Here is a 23303-nt window from a genome sequence, read left to right on the forward strand (position 1 = left end):
AAATACCCTATTCAGCTGGTCTACGGGTATCACCCGTCGACAGTGGCGTGCCAGGTAGGGGGACTTGGTGCTCAAGGTTCTGCCGACATGACTTCAAAACGTTTCGACAACAATGTCAACATCAATACTGCTCCAGGAGTTCCGACCATGACATCGCTGATGTGGACTCAAGTCGGATCAATTGTCTTTCCGATCTATACTGTCGTACCGATCTCATCGAACCCAATCTCTGTCGGGAACGAGAACGGAGCAGTCGTGACTTCGAGAAACGACCCCCCAACGATGATTCCTCCCGCGGCAAAATTCAAGAAATCAGAATCAGGCGCCGACAAGGATAGCTACGCAGAAATCGAGCACTTGGTGTCACATTCATAAGACATCCAAGCACTCTCTGTCGGATTGCTCGGTGGTACGTCATGTGGCGGCTGAACTCAAGGCATGCAAAGAGTGCGGAATTCAACATGCTTCACCAACCGATATCACCTGGTGTCCGATACATAAATCAAAGAAGCATGATCTCTCAAGCTGCAAAGTCTTTCTCGGTACGGTCAAGCCTCAGCGACCTCAGATCCGACAACCACGAGCTCAACCTCGATGTGTTGCAGAGGAACGGGACACAGAGACAACACCCGATCGGTTTGTGGGATTCGTTGATGTCGACCCCCACGAACCCTCGGTTCTACACTTCTGGCAGACCAGGAATCTTCTCCGAGTTCACCGCGAGATGTGAACGTGATCGAGGGAGCTGAAGACAGCGCGACGATTCACGGCGACAATGGTGCCCGATACACAAGACTAACACGCATACCATGGAGGATTGCAACGTCTTTAAGAAGGCACTTGCAAGACAATTGGCGGTCGAGAAGAGAAAGCGAGTACGAGTAGTCGAGGCACCTGCTGATGCGAGTACCCCGAATTCCGACTTCGCGTTCTCAGAGTTTGACCTCCACGTCACGCACATCTTCGGCGGTTCTATGTCGTACTCCTCAAAAAGAGAGTACAAAAAGATAGAACGCGAAGTTTGCTCTACATCACAAGGAATTACCGCCAAGATTAAGTGGTCGCAGCACAAGATCGAGTTCTTGGAGGCGGACCACCCGAAGACTACAACTATCCCAGGAAGATATCTGATCGTGGTTGAACCCACTGTACGGAACATCAAGGTCGCAAGGGTTCTCATCGATGGCGGCAGTTCAAGCAATCTCCTTTTTGCTGGCACTCTGGACGCAATGGGAATCCCGCGAAGCGAGTTGACACTATGTAACGCCCCAATTTTCGTTCGGGAATAAAAATCATTAAATAATGCATTTTCTAGAAATTAAATAAAAGTTAAATCAATTTAATCAAGTGAAATTATAAGGAAATTAAATTTTCCCTTAAAAATCATTGGCCGAGAATATTTTGTAATATTCTTTGTGCCCTAATATACTCTCCGGATTTTTCCGTCAATTTTCGGAGCTCAAGAAATAATTTTAAAAGCACAAAGTTCATTTAACCAATTAAAATAAAAAGAAAACAAATAAAATCTCCCTTTCTTTGTCCTTGGGCCGCCTCGGCCCAACTCCCTCCCTTCCCCTTCCTTCCTCCGGCCCGGCCGCCTTCCCCCTCTCCTCTTGGGCCGTCGGCCCGATTCCCATCTCCCTCGCGAAAGTCTATTTCGCCTCCTTAGCCCGTTTTTCCCTCTCTCTATCTCCCCGACAGGTGGGACCCAAGGCCCCACCTGTCATCCCCTTCCTCCGGCTCCAACCGCCGCCATGGCCGCCCGAGCCTCCCCATGACGCCGCTGTTTCCGCCCTCCTTCTCCACCCCGCGCGCGAGTCCACCGGCCGTGGGCACGATCCCCTCCACGTCCTCCACCCCTTCCCCCTCTTCTCCCCTCCAAAACCAGCGCCAAACCGCCCCACTTCACCCACGTCGCCGGAGCCCACCCCATCGTCGGTTGTCGCCTCTACTGGGCTCGATCCCGCCTTCCCGAGCCTATAAAAGGGATCCCCGGGCTCTCCTCTTCCGTTTCCCCCTCCTCCCCGAGCTCCCCGCGCTCTCTCCCGCTCTCCCCACGTGAGCCCAAGCGCCGCCGCTTGCCGGCGACCCTCCAGTCGCCTCTGTCGCTGCTGCCGCCGTCCCCGCGCCGCGCCGTTTGCGCCGCCGGCTTCACCGCGCGTTGCCGCACCCCGTCCACCGCTCCCCTTCCCCAAACCATTGCCGAAACGCCGCCGCCACATTCACCATCTCTCTCCGCCACCGTCGCCAACTCCAGCCGCTTCCCGCCGGCAAGCGCCGCTTCGCCCAGCTGCGCCACTGCCTCCACCGCGCTCACCGCACCCCACCGCACCTTGGCCTCCGCTCTATTTCCCTTCTCCATAGATGGAACCACCTCCCCACCGCAAGCCCGAGGTTGCCGCTGCTTTTGCCGCCTCCGGCCAACAATCATCGCCGCCCTAGCCGCTGTCGTCGGTCGCCATTACCTCCGTCGGCTTCTCCGTCTGGTGCCGCACCTCGGCCACCCCATCGCCCTCGCCATCCACCGCCGGAGTCCTCTCCTTCCCGTTGAGATGAGCTACTCCCCATGTCGCCGGCCTCCGGCCTTTTTTTTTCCGCCGCCTCGCGCCTCCTCCTTTTCCCCTAATCCTTCCACCGCCCTCCCCAGGTCATCCCAGTCTCCGTCCGCCGCTTCCCGCCCGTGGAGCCGCAGCGGGAGCGCCGTCCCGCCGTCGTCCCGAGGAGCTCGCCGCCGCACTCGTCGCCCCTCGCCACCCGGCGCACGGTGAGGCCTCCCTCCTCCTTTCCTTTTCCCCTCTGCCTCCCGTGTCCGGCGCCACGACGTGCCGCCATCAGCGGCGAGTGTCCGGCCGGGAGCCGCCGCCGCCTGGTCGGGTCGGCCGGCGAGCCAGCCCCCTCCCTCCGTTGCCAACTTTTGGGTGCTGCCCGTGGACCACCCGTGGTCTCGGTCCACGGTGCCGCCTCGGCCACGGTGGGCCGTGTCCACCGTGTGCCTGCCTCCTTGACCCGCTGACGCGTTCGGCCCGCCTGTCGGCGCCGGCGCCCCTTGCTGACGTCAGCGAATGCCTTTTCCTTTGAGAAAATAATTATTAATTGCGTCATAAATCGGTAATAATTGTATAAATCCATTAAAATGGCTCAAAACTTCTAAAATTCATATCTAATTCATTCGAACTCCAAATTGGGCCGTTCAACTTGCAAAATTCATCTAAAATTAAGCTCTACAAGTTTGTTTACTTTTTATGTACTGTTTTCTTGGTTTTTATTAGTGTTTTTCCTCGTTTTGCGTGCCAGCGTGTAGAATCCGTCGTTTCGGAAGTCCGCGGTCACGAGGAAAAGAGTTCGGAAGATTGTTTTGAAGAAGCAAGGCAAGTCACACATTCCCCTTGAGCATGTTTATCCCAATTTATAAATGTTTTACCGTTTGCAAATAAATATGCATGTTTTGCTAATTACATGGGATCTGGATATTACCTATCTGCTCACTTGTGCCATGTTTACTTGATATCTGTTCTTTGTCAACCTTGGGTAATAAATCGACTAGCTCATGTTACTTATGTGACCTAGCTAGAACTATATGCTTAGCCATGCTTAATTACCACTAGCTCAGTTGATGGGATAATTGCAGTATTAGACCTTTTTAGTATCAGAATGGGCTGCGTGCTCGAGACATCTGGCCATGCTTCATGGCCGTAATTATCCAACTAAAATGCGACTGAATGGTGGGCTGTGGGTGCATGGTTTTGCTAGTCGCACCCATGGCAATTAAGGACCGGTTCGCGGGATGCCCTGGAAGAACTTATCGTACTTACCACAAGCCAGCGTGGGCAACGGCTGAGCTTGTAGTGTAGCTTTCCTCTAGCTGACGCATCCAGGCAAGGGTGGGCGTGATGGAGTTTGGATAGGCCCTGCGACGGCCTATGCAGCTTCCGGATTCACCTAGGCACGAGAGGGGACTGCTCGCTGCCTTGCGAGGAGTGGAGGTGAAACCTGAGGTGTGGTGTGCTTGGTTAGATGGGGTTATGCGAAAGGTCTTGTCACGGCCTCTTTCCGGTATGTCGTGGTGGCATGTCGGCGCACGGAAACGTGTCGTGGGGCTGTGTCTTGTGGGTACAGTTGTACACCTCTGATCAGAGTAAAACTATTCGAATAGCCATGCCCACGGTTATGGGCGGTCGACCTGATTCACCGTGATTAGTCCCATCCTAATAAATCGACCCAATGCACTGTAGTTCAGGTGGGTTGGTTGGGCCTGTGTAACGTAGTGTAGCGTTAATCAGTGGAGATTTAATATTACTTTAATTACTCAACAGTTTTACTGTTTTGCTCAATAAAATGTTTTACAACCGCCTTTATGCAAATAGCCACAAACCGTCCTTGTATCCCCTTGCACGTCTGCATCATTGGTGTGGCTTGCTGAGTACGGTGGTTGTACTCAGCCTTGCTATTATTTCCCCCTTTTCAGAAGTGTAGTGCTTCTGAGCTGAAGATGAAGTTAGAAGACCAAGGCTCAGACCCCAGTTGAGTTTTGCCTGTGGAGTGGAGCTGAAGCCCCGTTAGGATCACCTTTTTCCGCTGCTGTCGTTTCTTTTCGGTGCGAGGACTAAGAGCCTCTTCTGTAAGTATTTTACGCTTTATTTACGTTTGGAACTGTATATTACTTGTCGTTTTGTGTACCCTGGCTGGTCCTGGATAGGGATTTAATACACAAAATAGTATGGAAATTTGGGCTAAATTTCTGGGCGTGACACACTATCAGGTCAACCTTTCCACGGGATCACTCCAGAATCATCGTCCAAGCCACTGGGCAAAATCACGCTACCTGTCACTTTCGGACAGGCCGATAACTTCCAAACATAGCAGGTCACCTTCGATGTCGCCGAGTTCGACACGGCGTACAACGCCATCTTAGGAAGGACTGCGCTCACGAAGTTCATGGCGGCATCCCACTACGCGTATCAATTGCTCAAGATGCTAGGACCAAAAGGGAAAATCACTATTCAAAGAAATGCAAAGCTAGCAGCACAATGCGACAAGCGGAGCCTTGACATGGTCGAGCAAACTCCCAACCTACCCACCACAGCTGTGCCACCTACGAAAGTGAGCAAGCCCAACAAGACGTCAAGACCCGACGGGGCGATCAAAATCGTCCCGCTGACCAGCACTAACCCCGACAAGACTGTCAAGATCGGGGCGACACTGACCAGCAAATAGGAAATCGAGCTCATCACCTTCCTCCGCGACAATGCAGACGTGTTTGCTTGGCAACCGTCCGACATGCCGGGGGTCCCCAGGGAGATGATTGAGTACAAACTCATGGTGCGACCCGACGCCAAGCCAGTTAAGCAAAAACTGCGGAGATTAACACCTGATCGGAAACAAGCTATAAGAGAAGAGCTTGACAGACTTCTCAAAGCTGGCTTCATCAGAGAAGTTCTCCATCCAGAGTGGCTCGCCAACCCAGTCATGGTTCGCACTTAGCAAGATAATTAGCACCAACACTTTGTGTGTGCATGGAACTTGCATATGTGGGGAATCTTCTACGAGGCTGGTTTGGGACGTATGCCATATAGACGCATTGTGAATGGTGTTAAGAGTATACGTGGTGTGAAGGATCTAGCGAGAATACTTATCATCACCTCAACTGCAGTTGGGGTTTTGGAGGGGATGATGCTATTTTTTTTCCTTCTAGAGTGAAGTGCCCGAACAGCGACGCCCAAAATAATTACTCCTTTTGTTAAAATAAGTTAATCTATGACGAGCACTAAGGATAAATGCTACATTCCGTACTTGATTAACTTATTTTTGGATGGAGGAAGTAAAAAAAAAAGCTAGCTAGTGGCTGCCTTTGATTTGCTTTGGGCTCAGTAAGCAGCAGCAAACTGGCTTTGGGCCGTTGGCCCATGCGTGTGCTTGGCCAGCAGTGGCAGCTAACTAGCAGATCAATCAGCCGCATGCATGCAGCAGTAGCAGGCCAGCAAGCCAGAGGCAGCGAAGCAGCTAGGCAGCAGCTTGCAAACAGGATATAGCGCTTGACCAACTTTTACCGATCGATACCAAGTTTAAACTTTTTGTTTGAAGCAAGTACAAAAGCGTAATGTGTTATATATATATATATATATATATATATATATATATATATATTAAATTTGTTTGCTGCTCCATGGTGCCCGGGCACCATGATTAAAATTGAGTATATACTCAATTTAAATGGGTATGAAACTTTTATAAATGTTTGGGTATTAACATTAACTACTTTACTAACTAGTTCAAAGCAAGTTTGAACTAAATTTGAACTTGTTTTTGTTAGATTTTGATTCTAGGTATATAGCATCCAAACATATAAAACATATAATTAGTTAGGTATGCAATTATGGATTGTGAAATAAAGCTAAATTTGAGTTGCTTTGTTGATAGGTATAGATATGAATCGAATTCTTATAACTAGGTATATACTCACAATTTAAAAATTTTGAAAAATTTGAGTGAATTTATGTATTTAATACCATGGTGCCCCATATGAGTATCATATATATATATATATATATATATATATATATATATATATATATATATATATATATATATATATATATATATATATATATATATATATATATATATATATATATATATATATATATATATATATATATATATATATATTGTGGTCGAACAAATTGATCAATCCAAATTAAAATATATCCAAATTAAATGGGCTCTAATCCGCTCCACGTACTGATGTGGCATGCAATGGTGGCTTTCAAAATGTATTTTTGGGTCTCTAAACTTGTCTAAACGGTTTCAATCCACTCGCTGAACTCTCAAAATGTATTTTCGGATCCTCGAACTTGTCCAAATGAGCTCTAATACGCTATGTGAACTGATGTGGTATGCCGCGTTGGCGTCTACATATCAGTGGGATCCAATGTCAATCACATGGGGAAAAAATAAAATTGAAAAAACAGGTTTTCTCCTCTCTACCTTCAAATTAAAAAGAACATATATTTTTAAAATTTTATCTTTTCTCCTCTCAACCTAAAGAAGGGGGAGGGTGAAGAAAAGGAGAAGGTTTTACCATATGCACAAATCTTAAAGCGCATCCGACGACACAACATTCAAAATGATTTAGTGGTTTTTGTTTCTATCATTTTTTTTGAACGGTTAGACATTTGCTGACGTTTTATATAAAGGAAGAAATGTGTCCCATTTTAAGAAGAAACAAGACCAAACCTTATAGTACATAATTAATTAGAACAACTAAGCGAAATCATGACTACCACAACAACTCCACCAACAACACTCTCACACCAGCCTACTAACAACTATAAGAACGATGGAGGTTTTTATTTCAGTCGAATTGTATATAGACCTTCCCTACTAAAATATGCAATTCCATATTTATATAGGTGCAAGTGCATACATTTGTCAACAAAATAAAACCGCACCTTATACCTTGTAACAGAACTTGAAACTTCACTCATCATCGAAATCAAAACAAACATTACAAAATAGTCTTTAACGTGTCACAACCATAACTCATTATGGATGACATCACATTTACGGCATGTCATATTTCATATCCACATTCTAAATGGACTATATTTGCACCCATAAGAGATGATGGCCTCGGTGACCTGTAACCTTTTCATAGATGGGACATCAATGTTGGCCGGATCTGTAAGTAGTGACGAGTGTGACAACACAGTGCTAGCTAGTACTCCCTTCGTCAAAAAAAAAAAAATCAAATCCTGGATATATAGCCAGATTCAAACTCAAAATTGAATTCTTAGAGAGTAGCTCATTAATTATTTTTTGTTTATTTTACGTGTGTATGTATATATATATCTACACACGCGCGGCACGCATACATACATACATACATATGTATGTATCTATATGCAGATATATAAGTATATGTATATAGCGTACGTAGGTAAGTACAGTAAGTGATAGGTACGTAGCTACTTGCTGGCAGGGGCGGATTCACAATGGGGGCGGAGGGGTCTCGAGACCCCACTACCGCCCCCGGGATAGTGGAGACCCCCCTAAGCCCCCACTAAATTTTTTTTCCATAGATCTATAGGATGTGGGGACTGAAGGTTCGATTTATGCTGATGTAGTTTATTCAGCCCCCACTACTATTTTTTTCTAGATCCGCCACTGCTTGCTATTGCAAGAAACGTCGTCGGTGGAGTTCAAGGACTTGTCGACGCCGAGTTTAACGTTGAAGCAAGTGTAGGTGACGTTGGCCTTGCTGGTGTGGACCGGCCCGTCGCCGTTGAGGGTGTCCAACCTGGTGATGAGGATGCCCTGGACTCGCAGGGTGACGGCCATGGTTTCCCCACGGGATAGCCTCCTCACGAAGTAGTCGCCGACCTCCGCCTCCGGGTTGGTCGTCCACTGCGTCGTCACCACCTGCATCATCTTCCCCGGCTGCAAGTCCGTGATGTTGGGCAAGTAGAAGAGGTTAGCCATGCTGATCACGCCGCCGCCGGAGACGGAGACGGCCAAGACGGCGACGGACATGTCGGTGAAGCTCATGGTGTCGCGCCCGCTTGGGTTGTCGACCTCCAGCTGGAACGTGAACGTCAAGCTCGGCGGCGGCAGGTTTACCAACATGGAGCCGTGGATGACCTTCATGACCAGCGCGTCCGGCCGGAGCACCACCACGATGGCCCCGACCAGCACCCCCACGGCGAGCAACGCCACAACCCCGGCCGCCGCGTATCGCACCACGTCCAGCCACCGGAATTTCTTCTCCTCCTCCTCCTCCTCCTCCGCCGCCTCCTTTTTCTCGTTGCGCATGCTGTGGTGTGGTGTCTACCTAGCTACAGCTAGCTAGCTCACGACGCGAGGATCGTATACAAATTAGTTAAAGCTAGTAACGTAGTAGCTTAATTAACAAAAAAAACAGCTTAACTAAAAGTTAATTATTCCAATTCCCGCTCACCCACCTAGCTAGCGTAGAAATACAAGCTACTTTATTCGAATTCGACCATGCATATCGCAGTCATGCAGCTCGATCGTACGTAGCTAGTCATCAATTATTTATACTCACTTTATTCGAATTGGCGCATGCAAGATAGCCAAGAATTAATTATTTCTACTTTATTCGAATTCTTTTTCTAGAGAAAAACAAATACTTTATTCGAATTCGCACACGAGCTATCTGGTTCAATATGAAAAACAAACGAGATAGATTAAAATGTCATATATTATTCCATAAGTATTTGTGTTCAAATTCAATTTATACAACTAGCTAGAAACAATTTCGAGATTGCATGTTCGTGAAATAACGTATTACATATTAATTTATTTTCACCAATTTTCTTAAATAATAACAATGTTTTTTATAACATGCACAAACGAGAGGAAGCCTCCAGTCAAAAATTCAGCTCCATTCATATATACTTCCTCCGTTTCACACTACAAGTCATTCTATCATTACACACATTCATATAGATGTTATATATCTAGATGAATATAGACAATGATAGAATGATTTATATCGTGAAACAGATGAAGTACTATATAGAAGTACTCCTATCAATTATCTCTCATTTGAATTTCTTATGCTGTCTTCTATCTCAAGCTACCCTTGCATCCGTCCTCATCGGCACGAAAGTATATTCTTTATAAACCTTAATCTCTACTTAAACCATTTGGAAATGCTTCGATATGATGGAGAGAGTAGCTTTCTTCAATTAATTAAACAAGTCGATCACACACGCATCACTAGCTAGCTAGCTAACTAGTAAGGAGGTACACGTAGGTAGCTAGATAATTAAGCAGGCATGGCAGCAATGGCGGCGGCGGCGACGACGACGACGAAGAAGCTGCAGGTGGCTTCATCATCACCAAACACACACAAATCATATTGGAGCACGAAGCAGTACATCCTCGTCGCTGTCGTTGGAACCCTCGCGGCGACCGTCATTGTGATCGGCATCTCCGCGCTGCTGAGCCCCGGGGAGATCGACTTCTCCGTCACCAAGGCCTCGCGCATGATCCTGCCTCTGGATGGAGGTGTGGAGCTGAACCTCACAGTCGCCGCCGCCAACCCCGGGTGGCGCGCCGCCGTGGAGTACCGCGGGTTCGACGTGAAGCTGCATTACACGCCGTTCGACGGCGAGCCCACGCTGCTCAACGAAGACGACGCCTCGTCGGTGCGGACGCCGTTCGTGCAGCCGCCGCGGAACACGACGGCCATCCCGGTGCGGGTGTTCGTCAGCGGCGACTACTGGGTCCAAAACATGATGAGAGGCAACGACATCCCGATCACCGCGCAGGTGACGGCCACCGTCCGATTCCTCATCGGGAAGGCCTGCACCAGGTCCTACCACATCGCCGTCTCCTGCTACCTCGGCCTCGACTTGTTCAAACGCCCTACCGTATCATTCAATCATAATAATACAGCCGATTGCGTCGCAGCTGGGCCGGAAACAGTCTAGCGATTGCTATTACCTGCTGCTCTGCTGCCTGCAATTCTACTAGTGTCTCTTTAATTATTTATCTGCTGCTCTCTCTGTCTATTAATTAATTATGCATGTAAAATCCTCCATCAAAACAAATGTAAGGTATATTTTATTTTCTGATTTTTCTAAATGAGATGGATATATTTGTAGTCTCTCTATGTACTAAACTAAATTATTGATCAGTGTAAAATCAAAGCGTGTTTTGATTATTATTCTGTGATGAACAATTAGCATCTGTGATTAACGGTTTTGATATTTGGAGATTATTGGCGAAGTGGTTTTGGAGATGATTGGATTTACAGGTGATATGCAGGTAATGCTATGATTTGGGTCCGGTCAGACCGGGCAGTGGTTGCCGGTCAGACCGGCGTGTATCGCGCGGCGGTCTGACCGGCCGACGCTGTGTCGGTTTCGGTTTCGGGTTGTTTATTTGGATATCCGTGATTGTTTCATGTTTATGGCTTCTAGATGGATACTATATGTATGTAATACTGTTGTTTGCTAACAATGAGTCAAGTTGGAGATAGTTTGGTTTCGGAATATGGTTTCTTTGTTTGATTCATGTGTAGGTGATTTGATGCCTCAGGAGAGTATTTGCAGTGATGGATCGGGAGTCGACTTGGGGATAAGGCGATGTCCGTGACGGTCAGATATCATGCGGGATACTTTTGCTAGAGTTCAATGCACGTGGTTGGTAAAGATTCCATATGGCATACGATGGAGGTATTGTGTGCGTATGGGATGTGGAGTCGAATTTGGAAGGAGTTCAAATTTGGTATGATTGGAGTTTGTAAAGTTTGTTTCTTATACGAGAAGGTTTCCTAAGTGATTTAGGACTTCTAGTATGAGTTTGGTTCGCGGCTTTAGGATGCCTACCTCATGTATAAATAGAGAGGGAGCGTGAGGCTTCCCGGTATCACTTTTGAGAGCATTGAGTTGATAGTTTTAGTTAGGGTTTCGAGTTTAGTCGAGAATTTCGTGAGGAGTGTTGTTGTTGCACTTTGTAAACACAGAGAGAAATAATAAAGTTGTCATCTACTTTGAGAGTTCTTCGATTCGTGTTTTCTCGGGTGCAGCGGTCCAACTGACGGGACACCGGTGGTCAGACCGGCGGTATCGCGGTGGTCCGATCGGCGGCATACCTGCGGTCAGACCGGCGACGGCTTCAGGAGGCAGGGTTTGATCTCGGCGGTTCGACCTGTATTACTACCTCGGTCAGACCAACGATCTTTGGGCAGTCAAACCGTTACGACTACTTCGGTCAGACCGCAATCCGTCGAATTTGAGGTAACTTTTATTTCCACTAAAAGTTTTGGGTTTTTGTGTATACCAACCATTCACCCTCCCCTCTGGTTGGCTTAGTTCTTATGATTCGATCCTACAATCAGAATCCAAAAAATCATATTAATACTCATTGACTATATATATATAGACACACACATGTTTCTTGGTTTCATCACATGATGGATAAGTTAATTACTTCTCAATATTATTGACAAAAGAAATATATACTTTGGGATGGAGGGATAGCGTATACGAGATTTAATTAGTTATACATATCTCTAATATTTTTAAAAACCAACTCTTCGTTCTCCTTCCCAACCATCGCATTTTCCCATATAAAAAGCCCACACTAGCTACCTCAAAATCCTAACGCACCAAAAAACAGGTAATCCCACGAAAAAAAAAAGATAGAAAAAACTAAACCCCTCTTTAGATCTTGTTGCATAGACAGACATAGCACTAATATATATTACCTCCATCTTAAAATGTATGATGTTGTTGATTTTTTAATAACATTTAACCATTTATCTTATCTAAAAATTTAGCATAATAATATACAAGTTAAAATTATATGTAGTTTCTTTTATGATAAAACAAGTCATAACAAAATAAATTATACTCTTTTAAATAAAACGAATGATTAAACGTTATATGAAAAGTCAATGTCGCCACACAATGCAGAGAGTATTAAAGTGTGCCTGGGTGTGTGTGTGCACGTAAACAGTGTTCAAGCGCACGCACTCCTACACTATATTTCAAATGTGTTTATAGTGGGAATGCTATATTTCAAGTATATTGGAACTCACACAGGTTATAGGGTACGGTGTTTGTTTGTGGCGCATGTTATTTTGGGGATTTTGCTCAGTTTTAGTTCGTACATTACCGGTGTTGGTGACATTTGGAAACATACACGAGAGTAGTGACACTAGTGGAGAAATGATCTTTGATCGGTTGGATAAAACCACATTTGTCCTGGTTTGTGGAGAAATGATCTTTGATCGGTTGGATAAAACCACATTTGTCCTGGTTTGAATAGTAACCATTACTAAAGATGCACAAAATCTTTCAAAACATTTTTAGTCCCAATTGGTATTACGAACCGAGATTAAAAATTGATTTTTAGTCACCAACCGGGACTAAAGATGCCTTCAGTGCTAGTTAAAAAGAAAGCACCCCTATCTATGTCAGATGAGTGTAGTTGGTGGGATGGTTGCGTGCGTGAGGGCTGAAGTGAAAGGCCTTGAGTTTGAATCCCACACCTGACATATTTTTGCAACTTATTATACATAGTCCCGGTACTAAAGATGGCGCCATCTTTAGTACCGCTTTCTTTGTCCCGGTTCACTTAAGTCCTAGTTATATAACCGGGATTAAAGATTGCTATCTTTAGTCCCGTTTTCTCTATCCCGGTTGCTATAACCGGGACTAAAGGGGTTATAAACTGGGACATTTTTAGTCCCGCTTTTTTTTCCCGGTTGCTATAACCAGGACTAAAGAGGGTTATAAACCGATACAAAAGAGGGTTTTCCCAGCAGGGTCCGGTTATATAACCGGAACTAAAGATCGTCATCTTTAGTCCCGCTTACTTTGTCCTGGTTCTTATTATACATCTTTAGTCCTGGTTATATAACCGGGATTAAAGATCACAGGTAATCGGGACTAAAGATCGCCATCTTTAGTCCCACTTTCTTTGTCCCGGTTGCTATAACCTGGACTAAAAGGGGTTATAAACCGGGGCATCTTAAGTCCCGCCTTTTTTTCCCGATTGCTTTAAACGGGACTAAAGGGGATTATAAACCGGGACAAAAGAGGGTTTTCCCAGCAGGGTTGCTATAACCGGGACTAAAGGGTTATAAACCGGACAAAAGAGGGTTTTCTCAGAAGTGTGAGATATGATGTACGTACGTGTATATATGTATTATTAATTATTACTACATATGGACTTCACAATAAGTAAGTAGCGCGACAAAATGACTTCACCCTATAGCTTCCTACTCAAAGATTGCGGTATGTATATACTCCCTCCGTCCTTTAATATTTGACGCCGTTAACCAAAAATTATATAAATCTTAAAAATATAAATAGTGCTTAAATTTCATTTAGTGATAAATCAAACCACAAAAAAAAAACATTTACTTAAATTTTTTGAATAAGACGAATGGTCAAATATGATGTAAAAATGTCAACGGCGTTAAATATTAAGGGATGGAGGGAGCACGTATTACTAGTATTTATCACTCCGTACTACCTATGCGTCTAGATTCGTGGTGAGCTGCATGAGGCCGGTAACAAGAATACACTAAAAAGGGCTTCTTTGAAAGGGATTCATCCAAATGTTAGTTAAGCCGCGCGGTGACTGTGCGGAGTACTTAATTAAACCCTAGTCGACATGTACACGTACGGGAGTATGGGACTCCCAAATGAGGCCTAATCAAAAAGAGATTTTCATAATTTGCTGGTATATCTACATAGCTAGATGATAATAAGCTGGTGTGTGTGTGGGTGGGGGGTGGGGGTGGGGGGGGAATGGGGCCAGATTTGGGGGAGGGGTGGGGCCAGATTTCTTCACCATGTGATTTTATCTGGCGTAAACCACGCAAGGCCCACAACTGCAAGCAATCAAACCCGCAAGCCAAATATGAAACCCCATGTTTCAAAAGTTCCCAAATTAGAACTCTAAATTTCCAAATTCAAATGACGAAAAACAACAAATCACGCTTAAAAACCTTTTTTTTGTGGTCCGTTGTCGTTGTTTGGGTATCTCGTCCATGCCCACTTGATACAAAAAAAGAAAAATAAAATCAACACGAAAGGATGTTGGATGCATATTTGATTCAGAGTCAAAACCGAATGAAATTAACCCCATAAATACAACAAGGATTCCACGAGACTGCTACAACAAGTAATTGAATAAGACAAAGCAATTGGTGAGATCTGACCTAATTTCATGGAGGGCAACTTTGACTTGCGGTCAAGAGCTCCAAGCAGCAGTGCATGGCTTCGGTGAACGGTCGAAGCTCGACGCATCTCCCCACCGATGTGGCAGGTCGTAGGTGGTGGCCGGTTCATGAGGAGGCGGAGGGGGCTCAGTAGGCCTCTAGCGAGAAGGCAGCAAGAGGGCTCTGATGGGGCCAAGGCCTCCTAGATGCGGCGGCCCTCAACGGAGAGGCTCTTGGGCTTCAGGGTGTCGACGAAGCCAGGCAGACGGAGTGGCTTCATGTATGAGCTATCCTCGCTGGTGTCGTGGATGAGGATATGCCGTCGAAGCCTTACCGAAGAGCGCCCGTGCCATCGGACTTGTCGCCCGCGCCTGTCGGATTTGCGTCCTAGGTCACCGCCGCTATCGTATCCATCCCCAACGCCCCGAGCCGACGCCGGATCCATCGTCCGCGACCCAAGCCGCCGCTGGATCCGCCGCCCGCTACCCGAGCTACACTGCCGCCAACTGTGGAAGGAACTCTGCCCACGACTCCCCTTGCCGCCGCCACCCCTCCCGTCGAATCGAGAGAGGGACGAGAAGTCGAGGTTGAGGTGGAGAGGAAAACTAGATCGAGAACGAGGGGAGAGCTGAGCTAGGAGACAAAAGAAGAAAGAGAGCGATAAAACGAGAGATCTCTGCGCCTCACCGATAGCTCATGTTGGTCACTTGGTCAGAGCGACCGCTCACCTTTTTTTCCTTTTTTAATTTATTGATGACAAAAAATAATTGATTTCTATGTTTATTATTTCCTTAGATGAAAATCATAAATTGTGAAAAAAATAAATTATAAAAGTTTCATAAAAATAAATACATATAATTAATAACTTTTAGGGCCTTTTGGTTTGGTAGGAATTTCAACATTACATGCAAGGTTTTAAGAACGCCGCTTGAAAAAATAGGTTTTTGAGCCCTTATATTTTTTTTATAAGCGGGGTTTTTTAGTTCACCAATAAAAATAAAACACAACTGTCATGAAAGAAAATGTTTTTATAGTGTTGTGGCCTCTGGCATGGAAGGGTTGGATGGCCAGGACATCAAAGGGGAAAATTAAAAAATTATTATAGGAAAAGAAAAAACTAATAAATTAGAAAAAAAAATGGACTATGGCAATATATGCAGAGTGAGATGAACATGATACAAAAATATAGCAATATAAATATTTCATATATGGTAATATTTATCGATAGCTGGGATAAATATCCATCTCTTCCATATCCATATATATACACACACATATACTCTCCGTAGTTTTTAATATACTATTCCCGGTTTTCAATATATGGCATCATTATAAGTAAATTTATAACAAAAATGATAATTACATAATTTTTAAATAAGATAAATAATCAACCATATATAAAAAGTAAAAGTATCGTACATTAAAACAAGAGGAGTTATCTACTTAAAGAAATCATTTTTTTTTTCAATCGGCACATATACACGCATCTTGGTCATCTGCGTGTCTTTTGTTTTGTTATCATTAGCTTTCTCTTTGTATGTCGTTCGATTCACACGTCGAGTCTGGGTATTGCCTCTCTAAGCTTTTACTGACCATTAATTTCACTTTTCACGCTACTGACTTGCTCGGCTTTTACTGATCACACACTCTCTTTTATCACTCATGTCCCCTAATATGACGCACAAACATATTTTTCAAGTAATCTTTAATACTCCCTCCGTCCTTTAATATATAACGTTGACTTTTTACGTCATGTTTGGCCATTCAACTTATTCAAAAATTTAAGTAAATGTCTTTTTTTTGTTTGATGTATCACTAAATGAAATTTAAGTATTATTTATATTTTTAAGATTTACAAAAATTTTTTAATAAAACGAATGATCAAAGGTTGTAACAAAAGTCAATGATGTCTTCGTGTAATTACCAAGTAACATAGTATATTTGCGTGCGCTAGCGCTGCTAGCAGGCAACACAGCTCAGAGATAATATGCACAGACAAGTTTCGATCAATCCAAACGGATTTATTCTTCGCGTCATTTGCTTTCTTTCACCAAAGAAAATGATTGAAAGCAACAGGAGTATAGGACATCAGGAAATAAAGCTAGCACACCGCTCGTCAATTATGGAAGAATAATCAATATGTATAACACAAGCATGCGCACGATTCTTAAGAGAATTGATGCAGGGCACACATGCATGGCATCAATTTTGTGGTTTTAGTGCTTTGCAAACACACTTCTACAAAGCAAAAAGAACAAAATATATGATACGATCTTTGTCAGTCAGCTGGTATATATCTAATATATTATGCATTATACTAGTTGATGTCCCACACTTTTACTGCAGAATGCATGAATAAATATGTATTAAATATCATACAAATTATGTATGTATGTATGTATGTATGTATGTATGTATGTATGTATGTATGTATGTATGTATGTATATTGAAATATTGTGTAATGGTGTATGTATGTATATGATTATTTGACACATATTTTTATGTCGAGCTGTATAACATATTAGAGTTCTATAATATACTCCATCCGTTTCATATTATAAGTTGTTTTGACTTTTTTCTAGTCAAATCTTTTTAAGTTTGACCAAATTTATAAAGAGATATAACAATGTTTATAACACAAAACAAACATATTATGAAAATATATTCAATGTTACAGTCAATAAAGCTAATTTGGTTTTATCAATGTTGCTAATTTTTTCTGTAAATTTAGTCAAACCTAAAGAAATTTGATAAAAAAAAGTTAAAACAACTTATAATATAAAACGGAGGGAGTAATAAATTACAGATGATGCGTCATGTATGCTTCGATAAGTTTTAAGATGTTTTGAAACAGTACTTACTTGTAGGTATATGTATATTGTGGGTTCTAACTATATATAGATACCAAAAGATCGATTAAACGTCCTTCGGAAGTCAGAACGCTACTAAGATGTCACATGACGCTCCAATAAATTAAAAAAGTTTAAAATGTTAGAAAAAGATAAAATATCTGACCGCAAGTTTTCACTTAAACAAGTGGTCCTATTATTTTTAACCTTTAGATTTAGAACTATTTGTAAGCTAAAGGGAAAAATGTCCCTTCCACCTCCCCCTCCAATACGTATGTGTGCACTCCGGCCCATGCCGTCTCGGACTCTCGGGCTCTTTCATATTTCTTCTTCCCAACTTTCTTAATCACAGGGGTGGGCCTACAACAATTCAAGGGTATTCAAATGAATACCCAATAATTTTATCAAAAAATAGATATATATACTATGTATTTTATATGTGTATTTAAAAAATTAAAGAAAAGGCATCAAACAACTCATCAAGCAGAGAAATCATCCTTTTTGGGCCGCCTCCTCCCCCTTATCTGTTGGCCTATTAGAACAATTGATTCCTCATTTTACCCAACCAAATATTTTGGCCGTGATGACGACCACACTGCCCCGCTCACTAGACCTTGATGACGTCCTCCTCCTAGTCTCCTCTATCTCCTGCCTCCCACTGTACCGCAACCCGCATCAGCTTGACTACTTTGAGGGATTGAGGTTAGAAATAATTAGCTTACTCTAGACCAACAAATTGATGATTTAAAGTTCAATTTTACCGATTCAATTTAAATTTTAATACTTATGTTGACTCGACTTCACCTTTAAAAAGTACTATAGATACCACATTTTACAGGGAAGCGGAGTATAGGACATGTATATCTCCTTCGTCTCTATGTAACAAATTGCGTCAATATGAACCAATTAAAGCAGGGCTAGCTTGATCGTATAAATAAAACATATATAGTAGAAATAATAGTTTTTTGAGATATTTTTAAGAAAAGAGAACATCTACACATTCAAGTAAAAAGGGAAAAACACATTACTTTTGATTTAAACTTAATCCATGGGACATAATTTCTAAACAAATTAAATCTACTTTCATTTTAGATGATGACGTAGATTATAAAAAATTGCTTATAGGGATGAAGTACATATTATATACTATAAAGATAACAAATAGCTTAGAAAGAGTTATCTCAAAAATGTCCATGAAGAAGAAAGTTTTCCAATGCATGCCCACACATTTTTATGGGCTATCTTCCTAGTTCTATAAAAATCAGAATTAATAATGACTGAGTTGTAGAGTTTAAGTTACATACTTTTTATGATTATTGATTTATAAATTCATAATTAATATATATGAATTAATTTGAAGGTGTCATAAGCCCAAAACTCGTAAGTAGATGGACTTACATGAGTTTTTAATGTGGCTTACAAATGTTTGTGTTGACTTCTAAATATTTGACGCCGTTGACTTTTTTTAAATATGTTTGAACGTTCGTCTTATTCAAAAACTTCTGTGAAATATGTAAAACTATATGTATACATAAAAGTATATTTAACAATAAATCAAATGATAGAAAAAGAATTAATAATTACTTAAATTTTTTGAATAAGACGAACAGTCAAACATATTTAAAAAAGTCAACGGCGTCAAATATTTAGAAACGGAAGGAGTATATGGTTACAACCGTATGATCTATCTGATTGACGGCCAACTCTTTCTGGTTAACAAGGGAGTTCATTGGGAAATGCCCAATTAATAGAGAAGTATACATTGGACTTTATGAATTGGATTTTAGTAATAAGACCGTAAGGTATATGCCCTCAGCTCGCTTGTTATGTTGGTGCTAATAATCGTAAATTTTCAGGAAATATGCAAGATTGATTGTTTTGTTCCGCTGTTTCATACACATGTAAAGTCAAAATTGATCGATATATACAGATCGGACAAATAAAAGTAAGAAATATATATATTACTCCCTCAGTTTCACAATGTAAGTCATTCTAACATTTCTTACATTCATTAACATCAATATAAATGTAGAAAATAATAGAATGACTTACATTGTGAAACGGAGGAAGTAGCCTCTTACATATATTTGTAGCGTGACATGCATATGGGACACAATTATCCGCGTTTATACTTTTTTTTAATATAGAACGTGTTTATTATTGTCCCTCATTACAAAGTATATTCTCGTCTTCCTCTCGTAAGCTTGAGATCATGGGTCCATTGGCGCAAATATATAGCTAGCTAGCGACCAATTTACTCATAGGTAGGCAGGTGGCAAGATCGATCGAGCGATGACGTCCGTGACCTCAGATTTGCTGCAGTCGTGTTCGGAAACCATGATTTCATTCGTCCACAACATGACGGCTTCCTACGCCGACAAGAGCAACGAGTCCTCCGTGGTGTCCACCTCCGTCGTCATGTTCATCCTCGCCGCCGTCTTCTTCAACCTCAACCTCTTCAGCGGCGTCTCCGACGTCAGCGCCGTGCTCAACCCCACCGTCCGCATCTTCCTCTCCAGCGCGCTCAACCTCTTCCTCCCCGTCATGTCCTACCTCTTCTCCGAGGCCAAGCAAGCGCCGCTCGGAGTCGGCGACTCCACTACCACCACCAGAGACGCCCACTCCGATGACCTCTCGCTGCTGGCGCGTGTCATCCTCACATGGATGCTCCTCGTCGAGCTCCTCCGCAAGAAGGTGGAGGCCATCCTCATCACCACCGGCATGCACGTCTACTCCAGCCTCATCAGTCACGCCACCAGCGTCGCCTGGCTGGGCAACCTCGTCTTCTTCAACCTCCAGGCCGCCGGCAAGAAGGCGCTGTTCGGCGTCCTCTGGGTGCTCTGCGCGGCCAAGCTGGTGCAGCGCGTCGCCATCACCGAGATCGGGAAGCGCTCCTTCGCCCATGGCAAGAACGCCCGCCTCATCTCCTCCTACATGGCGCAGCTGCCAAAGCTGCTCGAGGTGGATGAGCATGTCGCCGCCGACGGCAGCAGGATGGAGCGGTGCAACTTCGCCGTGATGGGGGAAGAGAACATGGTGCTCAAGGCCGGACCACACGGCTACGAGCTCGACCTCGGCCTCGCCGCCGCCGTCGTCACCGTCGGGAAAATCTGGCAGACCAAACAACACCCAAGGCTCAAGAGGCTCTGCCTCTCCTTCGCTCTCTTCAAGCTTCTGCGCCGCCGGTTCGAGAACCTGCCGCCGGCGACCATGAAGGAGACCGACGAGTGCCGGGACCTCATCTTGGACGGCATGTGCAAGGATGCTCAGGCCACCGGCGACGTCCCGGCGGAGGTGGCGCTGTTCCAGGTGCTCAACGACGAGGTGAACTTCCTGGCCGAGTACTACCACTCCGTCCTCCCCGTGGTGCTCGCGAGCCCCTACTTCTTCGTCGTCAACTACCTCTGCTTCCCCGTCGTCGTGTTCGGCCTCTGCGTCATGACCATCGTCCTCTGCGGCAATGGCAACGTCTTGTACGCCTTCAAGAGCCTAACCAACGACAACTATGCCGTCTCATCCGGCATACTCTCGCTGACGAAATGCCTCTGGAAAAACGTCGTCAGGTCTCCGCTGGTGTTCTTCTCCATCGTCGACGTCTCCATCTGCTACCTCCTCTTCATCGTCGTCGTCTACGAGGAGGTGTGGGAGTTCGTCGTCTTCCTCCTCTCCAACTGGTTCATCGTCTCTCTGCTCTGCACCTTCTCCGCCAAGCCCCGCCGCCGCGAGAGCCCCACCTTCCGTGGCTCCGTCCGCTGCATCCTCTGGCTCCGCCGAAACCTCAGCCACTACCCTAGCCTCATCACCATCAAGCAGTTCACCGTCCTGAGCACATGCTGCCTGTCGCCGAGGTTGCCCACCGCCACGCTGCCCAGGCATGCGAAGCTCGCCATCCTAGAACGCTTCCGCGGCGGCGATCCTCTCAGCAACGGCGGCGCCGTGCTGACGTCGATGGGCGGTAGGCACCGGCGGTTCTCGCGGCTCTCGTGGGCGTGCCAGAGCGGAGCCGTCGCGGAGGTGATCCTCACCTGGCACATCGCCACCAGCCTCCTGGAGACGAAGCAGCAGCAGCAGCTTCCGACAAGTGCCAGCCGGAGCCGGAGGACGGCGGCGAGGCTGTCCAGATACTGCGCCTACCTCGTCGCCTTCCGGCCGGAGCTGCTGCCGGACGACCGGGAAGGCACGGAGCGCATCTACAAGGACCTGAAGAAGGGCATCAAGGCGGCGCTCGGCGGCGCACGGGGATACTACCTCTCGTCGGAGCGGAGCCGGCACGAGACGATCCGTGCGCTCCGGGTGGACGCCTCCGCCGCCGCCGACATGACGGTGCTCGAGAGGGGCGCCGTGCTGGGGAAGCAGCTGGTGGAGGACGACGAAGCCGGCGACGGCGCGGTGTGGGAGATGCTGGCCGACGTGTGGGTTGAGCTCGTCGTGTACGTGTCGCCGTCGCGCGCGGAGGAGCACGCCAGGGGGCACGAGGCGGCGCTGGCGCAGGGCAGCGAACTCGTGACGCTGCTCTGGGTGCTCGCCACGCACACCGGCATCGCCCGCCCGGACCACGACGGCGAAATCGACCAGCCGGCGGCGCCGGCATAGCGGAGCTCGCTTGCATTGCGCGCATTGGCGCGAACACCAAGTAATTAATGCGGTGTACTCGGATGCTTACGTCTACGTGTGCCCTGTGGTTTGGACGACATTGCTTTCCCGGCCATGTCTTGTTCGGTTTAATTTCCATCTCATGTGGAATCTCTCTTTGTTATTTGTGCTCTATTATATTTCCTTTTGCAATTGATGTCAAACATGTTAATTAATTTGTATATTTTGGCACTCCTATATGTTACTGATTTGCTACCAGTTCTATATAAATGATTTTTCTGTACGAGAACCCTTATAGGTTACAAGCAAACCGTAACTGATCGAGCTTATAAAAATTGACCTCCATTTTCACGTACGGCTCACATCTGGGCCTCTAAGGGGGGCATTTTCACATGCTGAGACCTTAAGTGTTCTTCATGCGAAAATACCCCCTCTTCACAAATTCTCACCTCCTCTCTCTTTTCCCTCTCAATACTTCAAATTTTCTCAATTCATCATTCTTATCTCCTCTACCTCTCTCCCTCACCTCTTCTCATCATATTATTTTCACCTCCTCTCTTCCTCTCCTTTCCTATGTCTTCCTCTCCTCCGAGCACGAGCGAGCGGCGGCCGGCTCGGCGACCTCGGTCATACTGTAATGTAATGTGTTTTGTAAAAATCTTCTTTCTTAACCAGAATGAACATTCAGGCACAGTGTTATTTTTTCTCTTCCTCCCCCATGACCATGTCAGCAGGTCGAGGTTGTAGAAGTCTTTTGTTCTACTAGTATATATCAACTTGCAAAGTTTTTGCATGTTCGAAAAAAGGAGAATGAACATGGTGACACGCATTAAAAGCGACAAAGAAACATGGCCTTTTTCTTACAGGAATTATTTTTTTAATAGAGCCAGCACGAGATTGTGTTTTTTCATTAAATATAGTAGGAGAAAAATACAGCCACTAAAGGTAAAGAAAAGGCATGTTATACATATGCTCCAGCCTGAACCGTGGTGCGCGTCACCATGTTCATTCTGGTTCTGGAAGAAGATTTTTGCACTGCTTACTTTTATATAAAACATGCACGGGATATACACATGATTCAAGTATAGAATTGAAACTTGAAAGTTAAAAATGAGAGCATATGTTCTTCAGAGATCGGCTAGAAATGCGTAAACCAAGT

The 23303-nt window shown here is 44.9% G+C and overlaps 3 protein-coding genes across 4 annotated transcripts; 2 read left to right on the forward strand and 1 right to left on the reverse strand.

The window, feature by feature from the left end:
• Positions 1 to 7797: 7797 nt before the first annotated feature.
• Positions 7798 to 8949, reverse strand: LOC4339945 (uncharacterized). The gene has a single exon (XM_015786561.3). The coding sequence runs from the start codon at positions 8806 to 8808 to the stop codon at positions 8152 to 8154; it is 657 nt and encodes a 218-aa protein (XP_015642047.1). The 5' UTR covers positions 8809 to 8949; the 3' UTR covers positions 7798 to 8151.
• Positions 8950 to 9669: 720 nt separating this feature from the next.
• Positions 9670 to 10690, forward strand: LOC4339946 (uncharacterized). The gene has a single exon (XM_015787117.3). The coding sequence runs from the start codon at positions 9798 to 9800 to the stop codon at positions 10452 to 10454; it is 657 nt and encodes a 218-aa protein (XP_015642603.1). The 5' UTR covers positions 9670 to 9797; the 3' UTR covers positions 10455 to 10690.
• Positions 10691 to 19790: 9100 nt separating this feature from the next.
• On the forward strand, positions 19791 to 22427 carry LOC4339947 (uncharacterized). Of its 2 annotated transcripts, XM_015786560.3 has the most exons (2): positions 19791 to 21024; positions 21115 to 22427. In XM_015786560.3, exons 1-2 carry the CDS (start codon positions 19844 to 19846, stop codon positions 22142 to 22144), a joined length of 2211 nt encoding a protein of 736 aa, XP_015642046.1. In that variant the 5' UTR covers positions 19791 to 19843; the 3' UTR covers positions 22145 to 22427. The 2 variants fall into 2 exon arrangements, with proteins under 2 accessions (XP_015642046.1, XP_015642045.1); XM_015786559.3 differs by having other exon boundaries at positions 19791 to 22427.
• Positions 22428 to 23303: the final 876 nt, after the last annotated feature.

Source organism: Oryza sativa, chromosome 6, assembly GCF_034140825.1.
Source record: "Oryza sativa Japonica Group chromosome 6, ASM3414082v1".
Lineage (NCBI taxonomy): Eukaryota > Viridiplantae > Streptophyta > Magnoliopsida > Poales > Poaceae > Oryza > Oryza sativa.

Excerpts from the sequence above, each read along its gene's own strand:
- LOC4339945 (XM_015786561.3), bottom strand. The coding sequence starts at position 8,808 with ATGCGCAACGAGAAAAAGGAGGCGGCGGAGGAGGAGGAGGAGGAGGAG.
- LOC4339946 (XM_015787117.3), top strand. The coding sequence starts at position 9,798 with ATGGCAGCAATGGCGGCGGCGGCGACGACGACGACGAAGAAGCTGCAG.
- LOC4339947 (XM_015786559.3), top strand. The coding sequence starts at position 19,844 with ATGACGTCCGTGACCTCAGATTTGCTGCAGTCGTGTTCGGAAACCATG.